The sequence below is a fragment of the Bidens hawaiensis genome, unplaced genomic scaffold (genome assembly GCF_021521415.1).
Source record: "Bidens hawaiensis isolate Kalapana, Puna unplaced genomic scaffold, B.hawaiensis_p1.1 tig00040035_1, whole genome shotgun sequence".
In the NCBI taxonomy this organism is placed as follows: domain Eukaryota; kingdom Viridiplantae; phylum Streptophyta; class Magnoliopsida; order Asterales; family Asteraceae; genus Bidens; species Bidens hawaiensis.
The window spans coordinates 40,438-62,408 of record NW_027497051.1 but is presented as its reverse complement, the minus strand read 5'-3'; the positions used below and the strand labels follow the sequence as shown (position 1 = coordinate 62,408).

The following is a 21,971-nucleotide window of genomic DNA, read 5'->3' as shown; positions in this document are numbered from 1 at the left end:
TTAGTCGAGTGGGTGAATCACTGAATCGGATGAGTCTTCAACTGGATTTTAGGAAATTAGAACTTAGAAGTGATTGAACTGATTTCTGATTTTATCAATGATATACGTATATGCATAAATACTCTTAATTGCTTCCAGACATTTTTGAGTATTGGTAGATAATATAAACCACTACTTTCTGTACAATTGTGGAAGAAACACAGGCATTTCATCCATCATTTGGTATATATATAATCAAACAAACTGCAATAAAAGAACGAATCAGCTGCTCACTTTTAGCATAAAATTTCGGCAAATTACCAAACAAACTGCAATAAAAGAATCTACAATCTGTGTCATTCAACGTTAGATGACTGCAGTGAACGAATCAGCATATCATTAAAGATGGGTATTTCATCAAAAAAGGGAATTTGTCTGTCAGACAACCGTGAGACCATGCCAAGACCCATCATACGAGCCAGCAACGATCCTCTACTGAGCCATGCTTAAGATAACCATGAAGCTCCGTTAATCACGCTCTAGTCACACGGTCCTAGCTCATCAACCAGACATGGGTTTCTGTCTTCTTAGGAATCAAGAATACAGAGGTACGAGCCTATAGAACAGATCCTGTTCAAGTAAGGTCGTGCCTCATCTTCTACTTGTGGTCTATATAAAGCACTGCTCTTTTCCACCTTGCACCGATGTGGGATATATAACTAAACCTATTCTAAGCTTGTCCTCTTTCACAAATCTATTTCCATTTTTATATTAACAATTCAAAAACCAAACAGAAAACTATTTACACTGAAATCTCTCTTATTTATATATTATGACAATCCAAAAAAACAAGAAATTGCTGGGTATTATTTGTTTACCTGAAAACGGAACGGGTTGATGGTAAAACTAGTAAATTTTCAAGTCTAGCATTGATTTGCATATCTTTCGTTTTCCTTGTCATAATTTCATTGTGATTTTATGAATGATGTATATGTTTGATTATACTTAATAGATGAAGGCATCATACCATTTTCACTGCTCATAGCTGAAAGTTGGTACATTTGACAGGAAAAGTCAAATCATATGACCATGATGATAAGCCATATAGCTTCTACTACCTGTTGAGAATTTGTGCCGATTTTGTAAGAGAACATTAGAGACTTATGATAACAATGCGGATTTTCTATCCATACGCCATTCAAGCTATTCGGACACCAGACAGGATTTAACCCTGCAGTCTTTTTTTCCTTTTTTTGCAGGCCATACGAACATTTAGTACAATGCGTGTATAATTATACTATTTTTATGGAATCTCATACCAGTAATATGGAATTTCAAGAAAGAATGTCTCACAAAGCTGTCCAAAAAACAAAGAAAGGCTTATTAATAGTATGAAACATCATACTAATCGTATGGTTTTTCAACCACTTTAAATACTGATGCACCGTTGTTGTGACGTTTTCAGATTTTTAGATGGAAGTTGTGTGTTTTTTGAAATGGAGGACACACGGATATATATGCTGCCTAAAACCATACTACTAGTATAACACAGCATACGACTAGTATTGTGTCAAAATAAGCATTCCATGTCTGAAAGTATATTGATAGTATTATAATGCCATACATTCCATGTAGAATAACCATACGACCCGCTATTAGTATGTTTGATGAATTGATTGATAGGTTGTGTGCATCATATGATTAGCATTATGTCATAGAAGTATCTTTGACAAGACCGTAGCCTGGTGTCAGTATTTGCAAAATAGTGTATGAATAGCAACGCCCTAACAAAGTGTATTTGCATCTTTCAAACATTACCCACAAATTTTGCCCAAGATCTTGAGCAACTGATTTAAACACAAGTTGATATAACTTGTTTATGTTCATAATTTTTCTTTGTTGGTTACCATTTACCAACTATACAACTGCAAAATAGGTGTAAAACATTCAATAGTTTCATTTGTAAAACATTCAATATACTTCATGAAAACAACAATCCGAGTCACCAATAACTTCCAATAAAATCAATTAAATGCCAAAAATACCCTTCTTAAGTTGTTATTAAGCTTCTAAACATCCCAAAAGTTCACTTTTGAACTAATATTAAACATACTAGAATTATACAAGCAGATCATAATGATTGCTTCCACTGTACAAAAGCTTCACAGCTTTCTTAGCTTTTCCTTGTTTTGAGTCCTTCCCAAAATCCGCTCCATATTCAGCAATGGGTATGAAACCCGACCCGTAACCACCTCTTGTATTCTGCAAGTACAGAACATGTAACAAATCAGTTACCTCAAAAATCATATCTGACCCATACATGTTTGACCCATTATCTGACCAGCCCGTTTTGCCACCTCTAGTCAAAGAATCTTTATAACGATTAATACCTCATGCTCGGGTATATAAACAACAATTGGTTGGCGACATAATTTGGAGAGTACCTATAGAAGAAAAAGTGCATTAGTTAAGAAATAAACCCAAAATTAACTTTGGAGCCTTACTTACAAATGGTCGATTTGGGTTATTATGTTATATCTCCAACAGGCCAAACTAGCAAACAAAAATTTTATTTTAATGAGTTGAAAGCTACCTAGAGTTTTTTGGGGTAATTGTCAAAAAAACAACCTAAAGACTTTCACAAAAATTGCACACACGCATATGCATACAATTATGCACCCCACATATCTACACACACGCGTGTGTATATATGTACGTATATGTGTACACACACCATTTCTATGCATTATATAGTGGCACAACAAAGAAAATCAATATGTTTGTGCATAACAGGGAAAATTATAAAAAATGTAGATAGACGCAGGGCTTATTTGTAAACTTTCCTGATTTTGTCAAGCTAGATGTTAAGTTATTCCTGTTCCATTTAAATCAGTGTTGAGAAGATAATTGTTAGTTTTCCTGCATTTATTTCTGTGCTTTGTTGTTGAGCCTTAAATGTTGGATTCTTTGCATAGTCTTAACCACATACAGTTTTTGAATACGCAGATGCATACTTATGTACACAATGCCACAATTTACTCTTAAAAAAAATAGACTTGTCATTGTTTAAAAATAGAGTTTGTACTTAACAAGTAAGGTCATGTTTCTGCATATTCAATAACTGTATGCAGTTAAGACAAACAAAGAATCAAGCATCTGAGGTATAACAAGAAAGTGCAGAATTTCACTGGCAACTACCTTAACAGAATCAGAAAAGTTTAAAAATAAACACTCGCATGTTTCACCCTTTAAGCCGAAAGTTAGCATTTTAATTTCTTTGTTGAGCCACAATCTAATGCATAGAATAGAAATGGTGTGTGTGTGTGTGTATGAAGATGCTAACCAGTAGTTCGGACTCTCCTCCCCAAAAATCTGGCCTTGCAATGCGTTGACAGTAACTAGAAACATTTATTGAATAACATGTTTATAAAAGATAGTTTTGCACTACAGAATAAATTAATCGTATCATTCGTCATATAAACGTCACATCAGTTTTTTTCTTCATCGTTCAACTCGTTTTATATCATTATTCGTCATTCTCCATTTCATTTATTTAAAAACCAAAAGTAATGAAAAGAAAAAAAAAAGGGGGTTGAGCAAAAAGGAGGAGGACTCGGTGGCATGCGTGAGGGTGCTCAGCCCCATCACGAGCACTGGTGAAGTGAAGGAGAGGGAGGTGATGTTGAGTGAGCTCGTTCTCATCATTTTTGTGTACGCAGGATAGTATTCTTGTCCTTCCCTTAACCACACCCATAGCCTTCATTGAATCATTTAGTTTTAAGATTATCATTGAATAATTTAATTTTTAATCATATGTTAATGCATTAATTATTATCATCCATATAATTAAGAAAATAGATAAAAGTACGTTCAAACTTCTCAATAAAAAGTAAAGATACGTTCAAAGACAGTCAAACCCGTATAATCTGGACATATTGTTTGGTTTCATATATGCTTTAATAATACCTTTTATTTATATTGTTTGGTTTCATATACACTTTAATAATACTTTTGTTTGTGTTTAGCTACTTACTATGCTTTAAAGATAATATAAAAGATTTATAAAACAACTAATCCCCAGATGCTCAAAAATCATTTCAAATTATGTTCTTGATGCATGAAAACTACCAACTTGTTTCTAATAAAAAGTTAGATTACTAGCTATTACTATATCTAACATAAAGATTAGATAGTAAAGTGTTTCAAAATATCTTCCATCTCATAATAGCAACCTTCATTCTTAAGGATGTTAATAGATGTCTAACGATGAGATCGGTATTGTATTCGTGCTTGTATTCGAAAGTACTCGTACCTAAAAGCAGTAAATTTGGGTACCTATACCCGTACCCGACTTTAATAGTACGGGTACGTTAGGTACGACACTCGCTTTGGTACCACTTTCTTCTTTCTTTTTAAAAACATCTCCACTAACCTTAATATCGATACCGATACGGTACTGACAATCAATCATCTATAATACCAAAACCAAAACCGTAATACCACAACGGACACTTTGTGTGTTGTATTATGTCGGAGATGAGCTGGCCAGTCCCTTTAACTATACTTGAATGTCAAAACTAGTCCCTTTTTCTTATTCTCAAGTCCTCATGATATCTTACATAATATGAAATTTTGTATGCAGAATGCGGCAGAGAAACCTCCTGCCTTCCTACCGAGTTGGTCAGCCATGTACGTGGTCAACGTGTTTATAGTCATATGGGCTTTAGTGGTCGGGTTTGGGTTTGGTGGATGGGCCAGTATGACCAACTTCGTAAGACAGGTTGATACGTTTGGGTTATTTGCCAAGTGCTACCAATGTAAGCCTGCAGTGCCGCCGCCTCAACACCACTGAGTTGACTCGAAGTCAAATGTGATGGTCATAGCAGCATTAGCTAGATATTTTCCCTACAAGTGATGTGTGTTGGCTTGCTTATTTCTTGATTTTTGGTTTACATTTTCTTTTGATATTTTTATTTGTGCTATTCTTTAGTAGGTTAAAAAAATAGTGTGTTGAATTGTGATGATACTTCGGCTAGAAAAGCTTAGGCTCAAATATGCTAGAGTGCTTTATATTCCATCTTGTTGGATAGCTATCAATTGAATATATATAATATATATTAAGGTGCTTGTTGCTAGCAATGTCATTATTACTCCCATGTTCTCATGGATATATTTTCTTATTTAGTCAATATGCATCAAAGGCATCTTAATCAATCAACAAATAATGTATATATTATATAACTTAGTATATATCATTACATGATTTAGATATACGTTTTCTACAAGAAAATCAAGTATGAACCCAAGAATTTAGAGGTGATATATTTTTATATTAACAAAGAAAGTCGTAATGAATTTATGAAAAAGTAATGTAAGTTCGCATATTTCTTTTAGTTACCTTGAAAATCTTGATAAAGACTTTGGTTATGACCTATGAATGATTCATAGTTATATCCTCTTGGAGAATTAGGTATGACAAGTGATCCCAAACCAAACGGGTAAATCTAAGACGAACACAATCATGGTATGGTATAAGAGGATACCTGACTTGATTACATGAAACAACGTAAGTATCTGTTATGTAACTATTTCCTTTTATATTTTATCTGTACTAGATAACTCAACTCTATTAAGCCGGATATACAGACGAGTATACAAATAGATACGAGTAATATTCGTGTGAAAGAGTCCTATCGCCATCCTAGGCTAGGGGGTTATTAAATGCAATATGGGTCATCCATCTTAAAGTTGAAGGGAAAGTCAGATGTTGACCTTGTGGAGCCAGTCTGCTCACATGGGTGCACGTTCTTTGTCACGTGCCATGCTTTTACTATCAACAATCAATCTTCTTCAATAATTTCACAATAATAAATAAATTAATAGACGAACCAATCCTATTTGTCACACTATGAGTTTGCGACCCAAACAAATGATTGATCTTTGGGCCAAATTTGGATTGGCACGGCCCATCTGTGGCCAATAACCAAATGATTGTTGTTTCAATGACAATGTGTATGTAAGCACAAATCTTTAAATGGTTAATGGTACATAAAGTGTACAAGAAGTTAAGATGATCTTGATGTCATCCATGATTGACACTTTCAACTTTTGACAATTGACAAAACCATGTATTAAGTTATGCAATTGTATGAATTTGATAAAATCTACTAAAAGGATAACTATGAATACGTAGGATAACTTTTAACTTTTAAGTTTATGGTAGTTTGTTATTCATGTAGGTTGTTATGTAAATACTATTTGTATTATATATATTGAATTGTTACGTCCTCAAAATTGAGGTGATTTTTACGAAATATTATACGGTATTAGTTTTCTATCACCTTCTTTCACCATCACCTATGCTTCTGCCCCTCTTGCCATCTTATTACATATGTTAACCATCAATCTATCGGCTTCCAACAATCTATAATGGGGAATCAATCTTGGCTATGCCGATGACACCATTGAACAACCTACATGGGCCATTGTTAAATGATTTGCAAACAAGTAAATATAAAAGGGAAGATATGGTACCTATCTAGTGGTTTACTTGAATGTTAGCAAACTCACCTTGCAACCACTCCTTGATCTTCAACCGAGAGTTTGCCACCATTAAAATATTCTCTCTAAGCTAATTTAGACGTTTTAAAATCGTCGACTGGTAACGAATCCACCCTTACACCTTACAACCACCATAAGAAAAGGTGACAAGATTAGAACGTGAGTTAGCATAATGGCCCTCTTTCTAGCAAACACACATTAATGCATGCATATATACATACACACACATACCTACATACCTACCTATCTACACAGGCCCGGCCCAAGGGGAGGCAATAGAACCAGACCCACTCTCTCGAGAGGCCCATAATGGTTAGAAAAATTAAATGTAAATTTTATATATAATTTTGTTTTCCACGAAAGCCTACAAAATAACTCTTTGGTTGAAGGGAAAGTATTCTAGACTATGGAAACAAAGGTTATGGATTCAATTCCCAGAGTTAGTGTTCTTTTTTTCATAGAAAAAAACTTTTACTTTATATGCCATTTTAGTAACATTTTATTATTATTTGTTTGTTTTGGACTTTTGAAAGACAAACTTATTGGTAAAACTGTAAAATTATCTATTACATAATTGAGGACGCGATTTAGGGGCCTTTTTTTTACTCGTCTCAGGCCCCAAAATTTTAAGGGGTTCTCGGAGACGGCACTGTACCTACATACATACATGCATGCATACATACACATACACATATGTGGATACATGAAATACAAGGCAAAGCTCAAGCAAGATATGAATATTTAGTTCTTTATATCATGTATGTGGATATAAAAGCAAACTACGGAGTCGGATATGTTACTTGTCAGGTTCAAGCCAGTGACAAAAGGGTTCAACTGTTTCACAAATCTTCATTTTATTACATGTTCGCTCAAATTTTATTTATGTGTATGTTCACTTAAAAAATTATATTCTCTAGTAAATATTTAAAATCTAGTGAGTTCCCGTAAACCTGTTCGGGTGAACGTAAGTCCGCCCCAGATTATATGTAAACTACGCGTACGAAAACTAAAAAAAACAAGTAGTTGTTGTTTACATATATGTGATAATAGCTAAAAAAAATACTAGTCGCATATGTATATTACGCAATTAACACTTGTTATCGAATTATTACATATATGTAGGTAGTCAACCTACATATGTTTTTTTTTTCAATTTTTTATATTTAACTAACATATAATGCATACGAAAAAAAATTGATTGTTTGATAAGAGTTCTCATTGTTCTTACCGTTTGTTTGTGTCGTGTTCAATTAAATTATGGAATTAATTCATGTCAATTTAGGTGCTGTTTGTTTTTGCAGACATAAACTGTCTGCAAGCTGATTTCATCTGTTTTCATGTCTGCAACTGAAGATGTGGTCTGAAGATCTGCAAGCTGAAAATATAAGACTGTTTGTTTTTATAAGCTGATACTGTCTGCATAACTGTCAAACTTATCTCACAAGATAGAAGTCATTTATTCAAGTTACATCTAGTTTTTAGTCTTTGCTTGCCATGCCGATTTGGTTTTGGTGGGTGGTGGAAGGTGGTGGTGGTGGATGGTGGTAGTGGCGGCGGACGGTGGGTAGTGGCGGTGGATGGTGGTGGTGGACAATGGGTGGTGGTGATGGATGGTTTTGGTTGGTGGTGGACGGTGGTGGTGATGGATGGTGGTGGTGGTGGGTGATGGATGGTGGTGGTGGCGGTGATGGATGGTGGTGGTGGTGATGGATGGTGGTGGTGATGGATGGTGGGTGGTGGACGGTGGTGGTGATGGATGGTGGTGGTGGTGGCGGACGGTGGTGGTGATGGATGGTGGGTGGTGGACGGTGGTGGTGATGGATGGTGGGTGGTGGACGGTGGTGGTGGCGGTGATGGATGGTGGTGGTGGTGGCGGTGATGGATGGTGGTGGTGGTGGGTGATGGATGGTGGTGGTGGTGGTGGCGGTGATGGATGGTGGTGGTGGTGGCGGACGGTGGTGGTGATGGATGGTGGGTGGTGGACGGTGGTGGTGATGGATGGTGGGTGGTGGACGGTGGTGGTGGCGGTGGACGGTGGTGGACGGTGGCGGCGGGGTACGGGGGTGGTGGTGGCGGCATACGGTGGGTGGTGGTGTTGGCGGACGGTGGTAGGAGCAGTGGATGAGAGGGTGGCTGCAAAGGGAGAAGAGTAGGGTTTTTTTGTGAAGATGTTTTAAGCAAGATTTCCTTGCTTTTCTTTTAAGATGAAAGAAGATAACTTCAGATCTGTTTTAAGAAAAAAAACAAACAGTCTTCAAGGGTAATGTCTGCGCGCCTGCAGACATTAGCTCCCTTGAAGATGTTTGAAGAAAAAACAAACACCCCCTTAAACACACCAATTTACAAACACTACAAGTTCTACCTAATGGATTATACACTCACGAGTAGGGCTTGCAAAGCAGGTCTTATTGTGTTAAACAAATTAGAGACGGCGCGCTTAACACATGCATCAAACATGAATACGACTCGTTTAGCTGAATTATATCTAATGTCTATAACACATATTTAAGTTTCATGTACCAATAAGAATAAATAATGAAGCCTAATAGTTTCAGTTATTTAAAAATATTAGCGTACTTTTTTTATTAACTGGTTTAATCATGTAGTTAGCTCACAAATTAATTCCACTTGGTTAATTTGTTTTCTTAAGTTAAACTTCACAAATTCCGTCAACTACTTAATAATAACTTCTCTAATTGACAAATTCCGTCAACTACATGTTTGTTCCTGTCGTTCCAAAGAAAAACATGTTTCTTCCACTCCTAAGTATAAATATATTTTAAAAAATTGAATGAATATATCACCACAGCACATCAGTCTCCTACATACCATTCTCCCATCGCCTATGATCAAAGCTTCGTACCTGAAAAGGGTGGTGCATCGGCGGCTCCATGCCGGACTCCGTATCTTCTCCGCCCTCTCGGTAGGAGCTATCTTCTTCACCTACATCTTCACTACACATACATTAACATCCAATCTTTCAAACCATCCTCTTGTTTTAAACAACCAAACCCTCATCATACAACAACATCATGTAAAGTTAACCTCGTACAGAATCCTAAAACCTGCACATGCTCAACAAACTCATGTGTTGCGAGATGATCACAATCCTTTGGTTCCATCCATCAATCATTTTATAGAATTCGATATTTTAAAGTCAACCGCTTTTACTCGAACATTCAAGAAACGGGCGAATGAATTCTTTAAAGCCGGATGCAAAGTTCGGTTCTTTATGATATGGATGTCAACCTCCATGAGGGTGTTCGGAGATAGAGAATTTATTGCAGTAGATTCTCTATTCAAGTCGAATCCAAACAGTTGTTTGATGATATTATCAAACACTATGGATTCTGGTCAAGGGTTTCAGATCTTGAAACCCTTGATCAACCGCGGGTGTCATGTTCAAGCCATGACACCCGACTTGGACTTTTTGTTCAAGAACACCCCAGCTCAATCTTGGCTGGATAATATCAAGAAGGGGACGAGAGATCCCGGTAAAATCCCATTAGCACAAAACCTCTCGAATTTGATCAGGCTTGCAATTCTTTACAAGTACGGTGGTGTTTACATCGATACGGATTTTGTCATTTTGAAAGATTTTAGTAGCTTGCGCAACTCGATTGGCGCTCAAAGTGCTAAACGATCGGGTAACTGGACTAGGTTGAACAATGCAGTATTGGTCTTTGACAAGAATCATTTGTTATTATACAAATTCATGGAGGAATTTGCATCAACTTTCGATGGTAACAAATGGGGTTACAATGGACCATATCTTGTGTCCCGGGTGGTGGAACGAGAGGCTACAAACCTCAAGATGAATTTTACGGTTTTGCCACCACGTGCGTTTTATCCTGTGGATTGGACACGTGTAGGAGGCTTTTTTACCACTCCGGTTAATAAGGTTCACCGGAGATGGGTTGAAGCCAAAGTGTATCAGCTAAAGAAGTTGGCTTACGGTGTCCATCTATGGAACAAGCAAAGTAGCAAATTAAGGATCGAGGAAGGAAGCATCATGGGCAGATTGATTCATGATTATTGTGTCATATGCAACGTAAAATAACTTCCTGGTTTGTCCAAAGTCTTTACAACTTAATTAGTCATGATGATCAAAGGCCACAAGTTTAATTAAATTATAACTTTGTTTCAGAACCAATAATACAATTACATGTGTGCATCGAATGTTTTGTACAATCTTGATACGGTCTCATGTAAAATAGTTATCGTTGACTTTAGAAGAATAGTTTGTTTTCAGTGCAATGCTTGAAAATAAACAATACAAGGATTATGACATCTAAACCTCTCATATAATTAAGTAATTTGTTGTAAGCAAGTCTAATAAGCCACGTCTTCAAGCAAAAATTCAATAAAAGTTTTAATAACTAGCTTATCATTACTTGTATTTCAAGTAATGAAATGAGAGTTGCAAACATTTGTGTGGATTTTCAACCTTCTAATTAATTTGTTATGTTTAAGCCCTGCGATAATTTAAAATAACATTAACATACAAATTAATAAAGTAATAATGTTGAAAGTTTAAAATTGTATAACTATGATATACCCATTAGAAGTATGTTCAAACATATAACCTCAACAACATATAGTTTTTGAAGTATACTGCATTGTAGTTGTTTGCTGACTATCAATCTTTGGTTTGGAAGGGGGAGGTCGTAGGTATCCACTGTCGAAGCATGAAATGAATCTGACCTGATCCATGACGATATTTCCACGGATTTCGAGATGAACGAACCACGTCTTGATCTTCTTCTCCGGTTGCTTGAGATCTGCAATGGCCTTTTTGGGGTGTGGAGGTGACTGCTAAGAAATCTCAAAGATCTCTTGTTTACAGACACAAAAATATGGTGGTGGCTCTTATTGAGCATGACCCCTTAATAAGGAGGTGGAGACCTCCTTATATAGAGAGCCTCATGGCCACCATCATGGTACCCTAATGGGCCTGGCCCAGTTAGGGTTACCTCCACAAAACCCCCTCAGCCCAATAACATTGTATTAGTCCATATAATAAAATAAGCCAAACATAATAAATTTAGGGTCGTAAAACCGGGTTTAGTACCATACCCTACAAGCCCCCCAAGTCCAGTGTTGCTCCTAGGCGCACAAGCGTTTAGGTGGAGCGCTGGACTTTATGAGGTGTGTTTGGACATGAGGCGGTTTTTTCCCTTTTCTTCGGCCTTGTCTTTATTGTCTTTGAGTTTTGGGAGGTTTTCTTCATGATGGTGACATGTTGTGGTCTTTATGATAATGATGGTGTACTAGCATGAATAAGATATAGCACGCATCATAACAATAGTGGCGCGGGGCCTGATAAAAGATAGAGTGCGCGTCTCGATAATAATGTAACATAACTTGAGCGCGAGGCAGCTTACGAGCTATGAGAATAATAAAGCTTGCGCGCGAGGCGACTTACGAGCTATGAGAATAATAAAGCTTGCGCGCGAGGCGACTTACGAGCTATGAGAATAATAAAAGCTTGCGCGCGAGGCGACTTACGAGCTATGAGAATAATAAAGCTTGCGCGCGAGGCGACTTTCGAGCTATGAGAATAATAAAGCTTGCGCGCGAGGCGACTTACGAGCTATGAGAATAATAAAGCTTGCGCGCGAGGCGACTTACGAGCTATGAGAATAATAAAGCTTGCGCGCGAGGCGACTTACGAGCTATGAGAATAATAAAGCTTGCGCGCGAGGCGACTTACGAGCTATAAGAATAATAAAAGCTTGCGCGCGAGGCGTCTTACGAGCTATAAGAATAATAAAAGCTTGCGCGCGAGGCGACTTACGAGCTATAAGAATAATAAAGCTTCCGCGCGAGGCGACTTACGAGCTATAAGAACAATAAAGCTTGTGCGCGAGGCGTCTTACGAGCTATAAGAATAATAAAGCTTGCGCGCGAGGCGTCTTACGAGCTATAAGAATAATAAAAGCTTGCGCGCGAGGCGACTTACGAGCTATAAGAATAATAAAGCTTGCGCGCGAGGCGTCTTACGAGCTATAAGAATAATAAAAGCTTGCGCGCGAGGCGTCTTACGAGCTATAATATGATGATAATGACTGGCCCACTAGGGCCTCTTCTGCGCAGGATGACTATCCCGGCTTGTCTTCAAAATAATAATGGAGGCACAAACGGCCAGATAGTAATAATAATGTCATAGGCGTTTGTGCAACTCATAGCCGAACCTGCAAAAACACATCAACTAAAAGTGGATGTATCACAAGGTTCCCATCCTCGGGCAAATTATGAGGTGTGCCCAACCTATGTTGGCGCGTGGCCGTTTGGGATATTATTAGGCTCCCGACCTTTATGTTTGGCGCACGGCCTATGGGTTTGAGGATTCCCAACCTTTAAGTTTGGCGCGTGGCCTATGGGTTTATGAGGATTCCCAACCTTTAAGTTTGGCGCGTGGCCTATGGGTTTATGAGGATTCCCAACCTTTAAGTTTGGCGCGTATGATATGCGCCACGCGCAGATGTTTCATGCGCAGATGTGATATGCGTGAGCATATGCGTGAGCATACGTGATGCGTGAGCATATGCGTGAGCATACGTGATGCGTGAGCATATGCGTGAGCATATGCGATATGTGCCACGCGCATAGGTTTTGGCTTTGTGTCTTCATGACATCCTGATTTTAAACCTCGTCTATATTTTGTGGGTTTACCCGCCCCGCTCGATGTTAAGGCGGGTGCATACCCCCTTCAATAATCCCATGCGCGGCCCCGACCTGAAACCTCAACAACTATGTTTTGGCATGTGCTTTGCCTTAGTTGTGCTTAGGTATGTTATGGTCCAACTGCGCAATATGTGGGATGGATGCTATGAGTAATTTGAGCTAAAGCTCATATTATTGGGCTAAGGCCCTGACGTTTCAGAGTTGAAACTCGTCAACGCGTCTGAGCTTGAAGCTCGCGCATGTATGTTTTACTTCGTTTTATTTTTTGTTTGATGTCAATATAATGTTGTCATATTGCTCAAATTAATAAAAGGAAGTGTGAAACATGTATGCAAAAATCAAAATCAGGCTTGCACACGCATGGCGGCGGAGTCGTGACTCGCGGACGTGCATGCATGGCGGCGAAGCTTGATCCTTGGCAGTGCGCATGCAAACCGGCGGAGTGGTGACTCGCGGGCGCGCATGCATTGCGGAGAGTTGCGTGGGCATGCATGGCGGCGAGTCTTTTGCGCAAAACCCACATGGTGGTTTCCGCGGTGGTTTCCACGGGCGCTCACGCATGTCGGCGGAATGGTGACCTGCTGGCGAGCATGCATGGTGGCAGTCTTCTGCGCAAAACCCACATGGTGGCGAAAGTCTCCGTAATCTAGACTGTACCTTTAAACCTAAAATCTAGGTCTGTAATCCAGATCTAGATCTGTAAATCAGGTCTAGATAGATCTGAAGCTCGGAGCGAAGAGAATTTAAAACCATCACAGATCCGGAGGCTTGATCATCCGAATCAGGTAGTTTCTTTTCTGGATCTACAAATCCTTTTCAGCTTCATTTTTGCACAGATCTGGAATCCTCTTTTAGATCTATGGATCTTTTTGAGCTTTAATAGAACAAGTCTTGAAGCCTCTTTCTGTAAACTTCCAGATCTGGGTTTTTCTTGGGAGAGATCTGAGAACCGAGACGAATATCGAAGGGTAGTTCGTTGCCGTCCCACGGATGGCGCCAATGTCGAAGCATGAAATGAATCTGACCTGATCCATGACGATGTTTCCACGGATTTCGAGATGAACGAACCACGTCTTGATCTTCTTCTCCGGTTGCTTGAGATCTGCAATGGCCTTTTGGGGTGTGGAGATGACAGCTAAGAAATCTCAAGGATCTCTTGTTTATAGACACAAAAATATGGTGGTGGCTCTTATTGAGCATGACCCCTTAATAAGGAGGTGGAGACCTCCTTATATAGAGAGCCTCATGGCCACCATCATGGTACCCTAATAGGCCTGGCCCAGTTAGGGTTACCTCCACAAAACCCCCTAAGCCCAATAACATTGTATTAGTCCATATAATAAAATAAGCCAAACATAATAAATTTAGAGTCGTAAAACCGGGTTTAGTACCGTACCCCTACATCCACAAACGACAAGGTTTAAAAAAAAATTCGTAATAAAACAAAATAGTATGTTTGAAAACGTAAAATGGATGAAGTTTAGCTACAAAAATATATAAATAAGTCAAAGAGTGATGCTCTAGAGTTGATGCACATATCAAATAAAACCCTTAAAAAATATGATTTCATCTCTGCCTCTGTAGTTAACTAAAAAAGCAGGTATTTGTCTACATTTTTTTTACTTTTCAAAATCTATCACATCCGACTCTTTACTTATATTTCTTACTTATAAACACATATTTTATAAAAAAAAATTATACATTCACAAGAGAAAAATATATAAAGAGTAAAATATGAGCCCTAAAATATAGAAATTTATTTCAATTTTCACTATATATTTTAGTCTGTTAAAAATAACCCAATATAGCGATGCTTAAGTTGCTGTTTTTTATTTTTCATTGGCATCTACAAAGAAAGTATAGATATTGAGATTTGAGACTTCGTAAACTTTATATATATATATACACATACTAGATTTTATCCCCCATAATACGGGGTTGTTTTACATTATTCGTTTTTAATATTTATATATGTATATTTGGATTTTAATTTTATTTATTGTAAGAAAATTAATAATTAATATACTTGAGGTTTGATGATGAAATGGTTTCACAAATAAATGATATGTTATAATCCGGTTTAAAAGCTATCTGGGTTTGGTGATACCCATTACCCGTTTATTTTCTTTATTATAAATTTGTTTCTTTTCTTAATTATAAACAATATATTTTTTAAATAAAATATGATATTAACTTTTAACATATGCCTATTTTATAGAATTTTCATATCAAATATTTGATGAGATTATTTTTTAATATAATGAGATGTTATAACCCGTTTAAGAGCTATCTGGGTTTGGTTAGACCTTTACCTGTGAATTCAGGTCAAATGCGTAAGAAGCCTTCATTTACAAATAAAGCAATCTGATGGCTAGAGAGAATGGTTGTTTTACATTTTTCGTTTTTAATATTTATTTTTTGGATTTTAAATTTCTTTATTGTAAGAAAGTTAATAATATACTTAGGGTTTGATGATGAAAGGGTTTCATAATAAATGATATGTTATAACCCGTTTAAAAGCTATCTGGATTTTGTGACCCATGACCCGCTTATGTTTTTTGTTGTAAAACTGTTTATTAATTATAAATAATATATTTTTCTTTTCAACTAGATATTAAATTTTAGTATATCCCTATTTTATAGGATTTTCATATTAAATAATTGGTAAGATTAATTTTTAATTTAATGAGATGTTATAACCCGTTTAAGAGCTATCTGGTTTTGGTAAGACACATACCCATGAATTTTGGTTAGATCAATGAGAGGCCTCCATTTAAAAATCAAGCAATCTGGTGGCTTCCATAAAAGGGGGGAGCGACCACATCGCGACACTTAGGATTTTAGGGTCTTCGTTTATATATATTATAGATAGGAGAAGTATAGTTTGAAAACCCTCTTGAGTTGAGAAAACCCATGAAAACCCTATGTAACATCGTTTTTTTTTATTACATGTAATATATGTTGTAACATTTAATACAAAACATCGAAAACATAAAAAAAATGTTTTGCTATTTTTTTAGTAATTTTTATATATGTTTTCAGAAGATAAAAAATGTAAATAAACTTTTACATTTTTTATTAACTTTAATTGTGGACCACAAGATTTAATCTTTAAAAAATGTTTTGCTATTTTTTTAGTAATTTTTATATATGTTTTCAGAAGATAAAAAATGTAAATAAACTTTTACACTTTTTATTAACTTTAATTGTGGACCACAAGATTTAATCTTTAATTAAAACATGTGATTGAGAATGGATTTAATCTTTATTTTTTTATTAGCACTCGAATATGTTTTATTTATATCCTTTCAACAATAAATTTGCTACATAGGGGGGTGTCTGGGATTTCATATTTTATCTTTTTATAATTTATTAACTTATCCCCCTTCACAATAACACGCAATACCAATTATCTTTTAACCTTTTTAAAAGTTAATAAGTTATAAGTTGTTTAAAATAAGCAATCCCAAACACCTCATTATTATTTTGAAACGGCTAATAAACCAGAAGTTAGAGCTCAAAACAATTACAATCTAACATCAAATATAACATAAATTTATTAACGCGATACTGTAGACCATACCTCCAAAACAGGAGCAACTCCAATGAAAAGGTGTTGAACGGGTTCACTTTTCTCAAACCACTCTTGGGCATCCTTCATAGACTTATGCAAGTGGTCATCGGTTTCCTTTGCCCAGTTGATGCTTTCAAATGCATCAAGATTTGATACCATCCCCCATAGGCTACCTTGGATCTTGTACCTTTAACTTAAACCTGGTTATATGCAACAGAAACAACAAGATCCAAGGTAGTATGTTCTGTTCATAGCATTTGCATAGCGCCGTTATTAACGCGACAGAAGATTCTCTGCCTTTGGTAACTGATGAAAGACTATGGAAGATGGAGTCTTTCATCATATCAACGTTTTTAATACCCAGATCAGCTATCTTTTTCAAAGTCGATAGGGCATTGATTGGTTGGCAATTTGGTTTTAGTCTCTGTAAATGGCATTTCAGTAAATACATTGTTAGTAATAAAAGAAAGCATAAAATTTTTTCCAGTTTGGAAAAGTCTATAACCATTAGTCGGTTACCTTATGAGCATCAAGGGTTTTGTTCTCCTTTATAGCGTTCCAGATATTTTGTGCATTGGAGGAAAATTCTAAAACAGGAACAACCTCTAGCCTATCGCCATGGAAGAACCTTTACCTCAAACTAGCCACCTTCAAAGACCAATAAAAAAGTAGATAAATAATAACTATATTGTTTAAAACATCAATATGCTTCTGGATGGCCCGACTGAACTTTATCCTAATCCTGAATGTGTAAAGATCACGATCCTGATGACATAAATTTAGCAGGTCACGTCATTAAAAATTTGACATGCTTGAACTTGCTCTTTATATCATCAACACATTTTACTGATAAAAATGTTCTCATCATTTTACACTGTCTTATTTTTATTACTGTGTTAGGCTATTTGGTATTGCGGCCGGGGCATTGGAGAAATTAGACTTATGTTCGTTTATCTTTGGTCAATTATCTTCATTTGTGTTTATTTCGGCCCATTTAAGTTTGTGAGCTTTCGTTTAGTTTCAAATGAATGAACACGAACATATCGATTCTGTAAATGAAGCAAAAAATGTTGGGTTGTGTCTGTGTTCGCGTTCTGCTATAAGCGTGTGTTTTGCTTGGTAATAGTTAATTTGGAGTTACGTTTGGGTTGTTTTCTCCTCCTAGGGATGATGTATCACAATAATAATAATAATAATAATAAGTCTATCCCAAACTCCTCCTCCACCAGTAATTGACAGACAGCTGCAGAAAGAGAAATTGAGGTTTCTTGTCTTTCTATTGGACGAATGACCAAACACTTACTCACACCTCGATTCGATCATCTCCTAGTTTTCTTCTTCCCACAAAATCCCTCTTTTGTTATTTATTATTATTTCATCTCCACAAACCCTAATTCCCGATCTGGGTTTTGAAGCATGAACTTCAGGAACATGGAAGAGTTCTGGCCCTTTTACATGACCCAACACTCCAAGCCCGCCACCCGCAGATGGCATTTTGCCGGCACGCTTTCTAGCCTTGTCTGCTTCGTTTACGCACTCCTCTTCAATTGGTGGCTCCTGTTGGTTGTGCCTGTGCTTGGATACGGCATGGCTTGGTACAGCCACTTCTTTGTTGAAGGAAACGTGCCGGCCACTTTCGGCCATCCGGTATGGTCGTTTTTGTGTGATTACAAGATGTTTGGGCTAATGCTCACTGGCCAGATGGATGGAGAGATCAAAAGGCTTGGTAAAAGACCTCTCTTGCAACCCTACTGATTTCATTTCTGTTTTCTTATACTTGTAATAAGGACGGACGGACGGACGGACATGTTTGTTTGCTCTGGTTACATTACATTACATGTTTGGTTTGCTGTCTATGCCTATGTATATATATATATTAATTAATTAAATAATCTATTATTCTTCAAGTCATTGTTTGCTTGCTTTGGATGAGATTGAATTTGCAGTTAATGTTTCATTTCCATTTACATAATTACTTACATTTGTTGGCTTACATCTTATATGTGTTTGATTTTGTGTTTATACATCCCTATTCTCTTTTCTTTTTGGTTATATACATTCTGGTTTAATATGTGCTTAATCTCCTAAACTTATCTGTGTTTTTGTTTAAATTGTTAATATTCTATCCAACAGAGGATAAGGATTTCGGATAATCGGTTTAAAATAAACAAATTTCATGTTAGGTTTATCTCAAGTTAGAAATTCGCACCCCTAGTTAAAAGCCCCTTAACAACTGTGTGGTCAGGGCCTCCCAAGCATACGATAGGAGTGCATATCTCGTTTGATCGATATGACAGCCGGTTGAGTGTAGGGTAAAAGTAGACAAAACATGTCGTTTTTGTTATTATCTACATAGAGATTGTGTTGGGATTGGAATTGACAACTAGATTTAGAGATATGTTGATATAGTTGGACTTATTTGTTCAAGTGATGGAAATATTTTATCAAGTGCACTCTGTGGAAATGATAATGAGATCTTGGCAGTTGTTTCAGTGGTGGCATATATCAAACTAAAGAAATTATACTTTTTTGATGAATTGTTAAATATGATAAAGGATTATGCTAACTCAGGAGTCCAAGTACAAAGAAACACAATAAGCTATCAACATTATCATATGTTTTGGCACCATTGTAGATATGCAAATTAAACAGTTTAGTGATTTTGTTGAGGTTAATGCATGATTACTTCAAAAAATATGGCAGCTTTGAGTTCATTCTCCAACTGTGATGCATCAAAGCTGCTAAGATTTGGTAAATTGTATTCATATGATTCTGATAATGTGAGAAAAATTACACTTGATATCAACCTGCAATATAGAGAAAAATTGTTAATTTGTTGTATCGCTGAGTAATGATGGAGACACAAGAAACATATATCTAATCATTTGGTGTATCTATTACTATTACTAAAGTTGACATTGGTTTTACACATTGAGAGCGCGACAATTGACTAATCAAGACTGCTAATACTAAAAGTATAACCGGACACTTTAAAAATATATGCCAAAGCAATGGATGGCAAAGCAATGGAGCCACAACAGTGAGGTGATATAAAAACCCGTTTAGTTTAATAATCCAACTAGTAAACGTCACTTACTTGTCTAGTCTCCCATCATCATCTGGTGTCGCGGAAACTAAATGATGGGAGAGAAATCGAACCTGGGTCACATGGAACACCAAGTCTCTTCCTTAATACAAGCTAATTGACATAAATATTAGCGTTGATTAGTGTTTATCATTCATGTAAAAAAAGATATTGTTAACCTAACAAAAGAATATATAGCAAATAATATATATAGTGTTGAAAAGCAAAGGAAAAATAAAAGCAAATAATAATAATTCCCAAAGTTTGTTAGTTTGAACCCTGAATCTACCTTGGTTTTCGTCTCACAATGTGTTACGCCAAATAGTTCTGCACGACTGTCATGTCACACCCCAACCTAAGGCGGAAATGGCGGGGCGTGATCCGATTGCTCACAGCTCGAAGATACTATCATAATATAAAAGTAATAATATCTAATTAATTATTTTAATTCAAATAAACACACATGTTTACAAATACAATAACCAATTTAAATAACAGATATGAATTCAAATAAAGTTTAACTTGTTTTCATCCTAAAGTCTTGTCTACGTGCCCAATCTTCAATCTTCCATACAAGTAACCTGCATATGCGTATAAAATGGAGTTTTTGTCAACATAAAGTTGAGTGAGAATATCACCAATTTGACACAACAATAAAATAAGCATAACGTGATAAGTGCGAATAATGAAATCAAACCATAAACAAGTATGTGGACCGTTGCCAAGCGAATCGGGCATTGGTCACCAGCAGGAACACCCGCTATATGATTGATTGAATAGTAATTCCATCATAAGATTGATTGAATAATAACACAAGTAAGCAATTAGCACGTAAGTTTGACTAAATCACTTCACAACAACACGTATGCATTTGTTTGAATATATATAGTATGAAAATATGATTACGTATGCATATGTCCCCAAAACGGTTGAAAACAGGGTGTAAAAAGGGGAATGATAAACTCACCTGATCGAATAAGCCGAACGGAAATGTTTATGACAAGAAGGTCGAAATCACACTCTTCAGAAAATATCGACAAGAATCCTAATTAAATATTATAATATTATGAACGAATTATGAATGATGTAATACACATAATGAATTTAAGATTTTTATGTGGATTGGGTTACAATTACGATTGGTACGTTTACGGATTGAACGATTGCTCTCGAAAGATTATTGTTATAATAAAAATTCATTGTTTGCCATATAACTGAACTTATAAATAATTAGTTTGAATAAATACAAATTGAGATCTATTATAAAAATAATCATTTAAATATTCAATTATAGTAAAATTTATATCTTAAGATCGTTAACGAGTTTCGATGGTAAAAGTTTAATTGACACTTTTAATACGTTAAATATGTTTATTATAATTTTGTTTAAAATAAATAATACATGTATATATATATATATAGATATACGTATTCATACATATACATAATAAATATAGGTAAATTTAAAAAGATGTTTTAGCAACGATAAGCCTCAATATTAAGGTCGGGTTTTTAAATAAAATAGTAATGATTTATTATTAATAATATACATTTACATATCTATACATATATAAACACATGAAACTTTACTGAAACTATTGGACACGAAACGTTAACTTTATGATGTTGGTTTAAAGAAAATATTGTTAAATTAATATTTGATATTAATTATAATATATTAGGGTTAGGTTATAATAGGAAGTATACTTTTTGTAGGAAGGATAAGAAGTAATCTTGTCCATTGATTTTGAATATGGAGGGTTGAGGTTAGTTTAGAGAGAAATCAAGTGTGAACGCAAGGTAAAGGGCATAAAAAGAATAACACATTTGTTGACTTTCTCTCTCCACATGCAAGGCACATGCCAAATTCCCCCATCATTTTAAAACGTCCATAACTTTTTTTTACGATGTTTTTATTGAAAAACAAATTCACCATAATAACGAGTGTCTTTTTATCTTTTATATGAGTACCATATTATAATATAAAAATTAAAAAAAATTAGTAGGTTTTTTATTATCTCTTTTCAGTGTTAACTTCCCGAATCATAAAACTGGTCGAGTAAAAGATAGCAATTTGTTCGTTGG

General features: G+C 36.0%; 2 protein-coding genes, 1 long non-coding RNA gene and 1 other non-coding gene across 4 annotated transcripts; 2 read left to right on the top strand and 2 right to left on the bottom strand.

The window, feature by feature from the left end:
• Nucleotides 1-411: 411 nt before the first annotated feature.
• On the bottom strand, nucleotides 412-627 carry LOC143591766 (small nucleolar RNA U3). The gene has a single exon (XR_013145769.1). It is a non-coding gene; the product is annotated as a small nucleolar RNA U3 (small nucleolar RNA).
• A 1,358-nt stretch (nucleotides 628-1,985) lies between these two features.
• LOC143591749 (uncharacterized) lies at nucleotides 1,986-3,394 on the bottom strand. The gene is made up of 3 exons (XR_013145764.1): nucleotides 3,323-3,394; nucleotides 2,370-2,423; nucleotides 1,986-2,241 (listed from the first exon to the last, which is right to left on the bottom strand). It is a non-coding gene; the product is annotated as an uncharacterized LOC143591749 (long non-coding RNA).
• Nucleotides 3,395-9,385: 5,991 nt separating this feature from the next.
• Nucleotides 9,386-10,700, top strand: LOC143591756 (uncharacterized). The gene has a single exon (XM_077071867.1). The coding sequence runs from the start codon at nucleotides 9,386-9,388 to the stop codon at nucleotides 10,598-10,600; it is 1,215 nt and encodes a 404-aa protein (XP_076927982.1). The 3' UTR covers nucleotides 10,601-10,700.
• A 7,499-nt stretch (nucleotides 10,701-18,199) lies between these two features.
• LOC143591748 (uncharacterized) lies at nucleotides 18,200-18,586 on the top strand. Its single transcript, XM_077071863.1, has one exon. The coding sequence runs from the start codon at nucleotides 18,218-18,220 to the stop codon at nucleotides 18,554-18,556; it is 339 nt and encodes a 112-aa protein (XP_076927978.1). The 5' UTR covers nucleotides 18,200-18,217; the 3' UTR covers nucleotides 18,557-18,586.
• The last annotated feature ends 3,385 nt before the right edge of the window (nucleotides 18,587-21,971 follow it).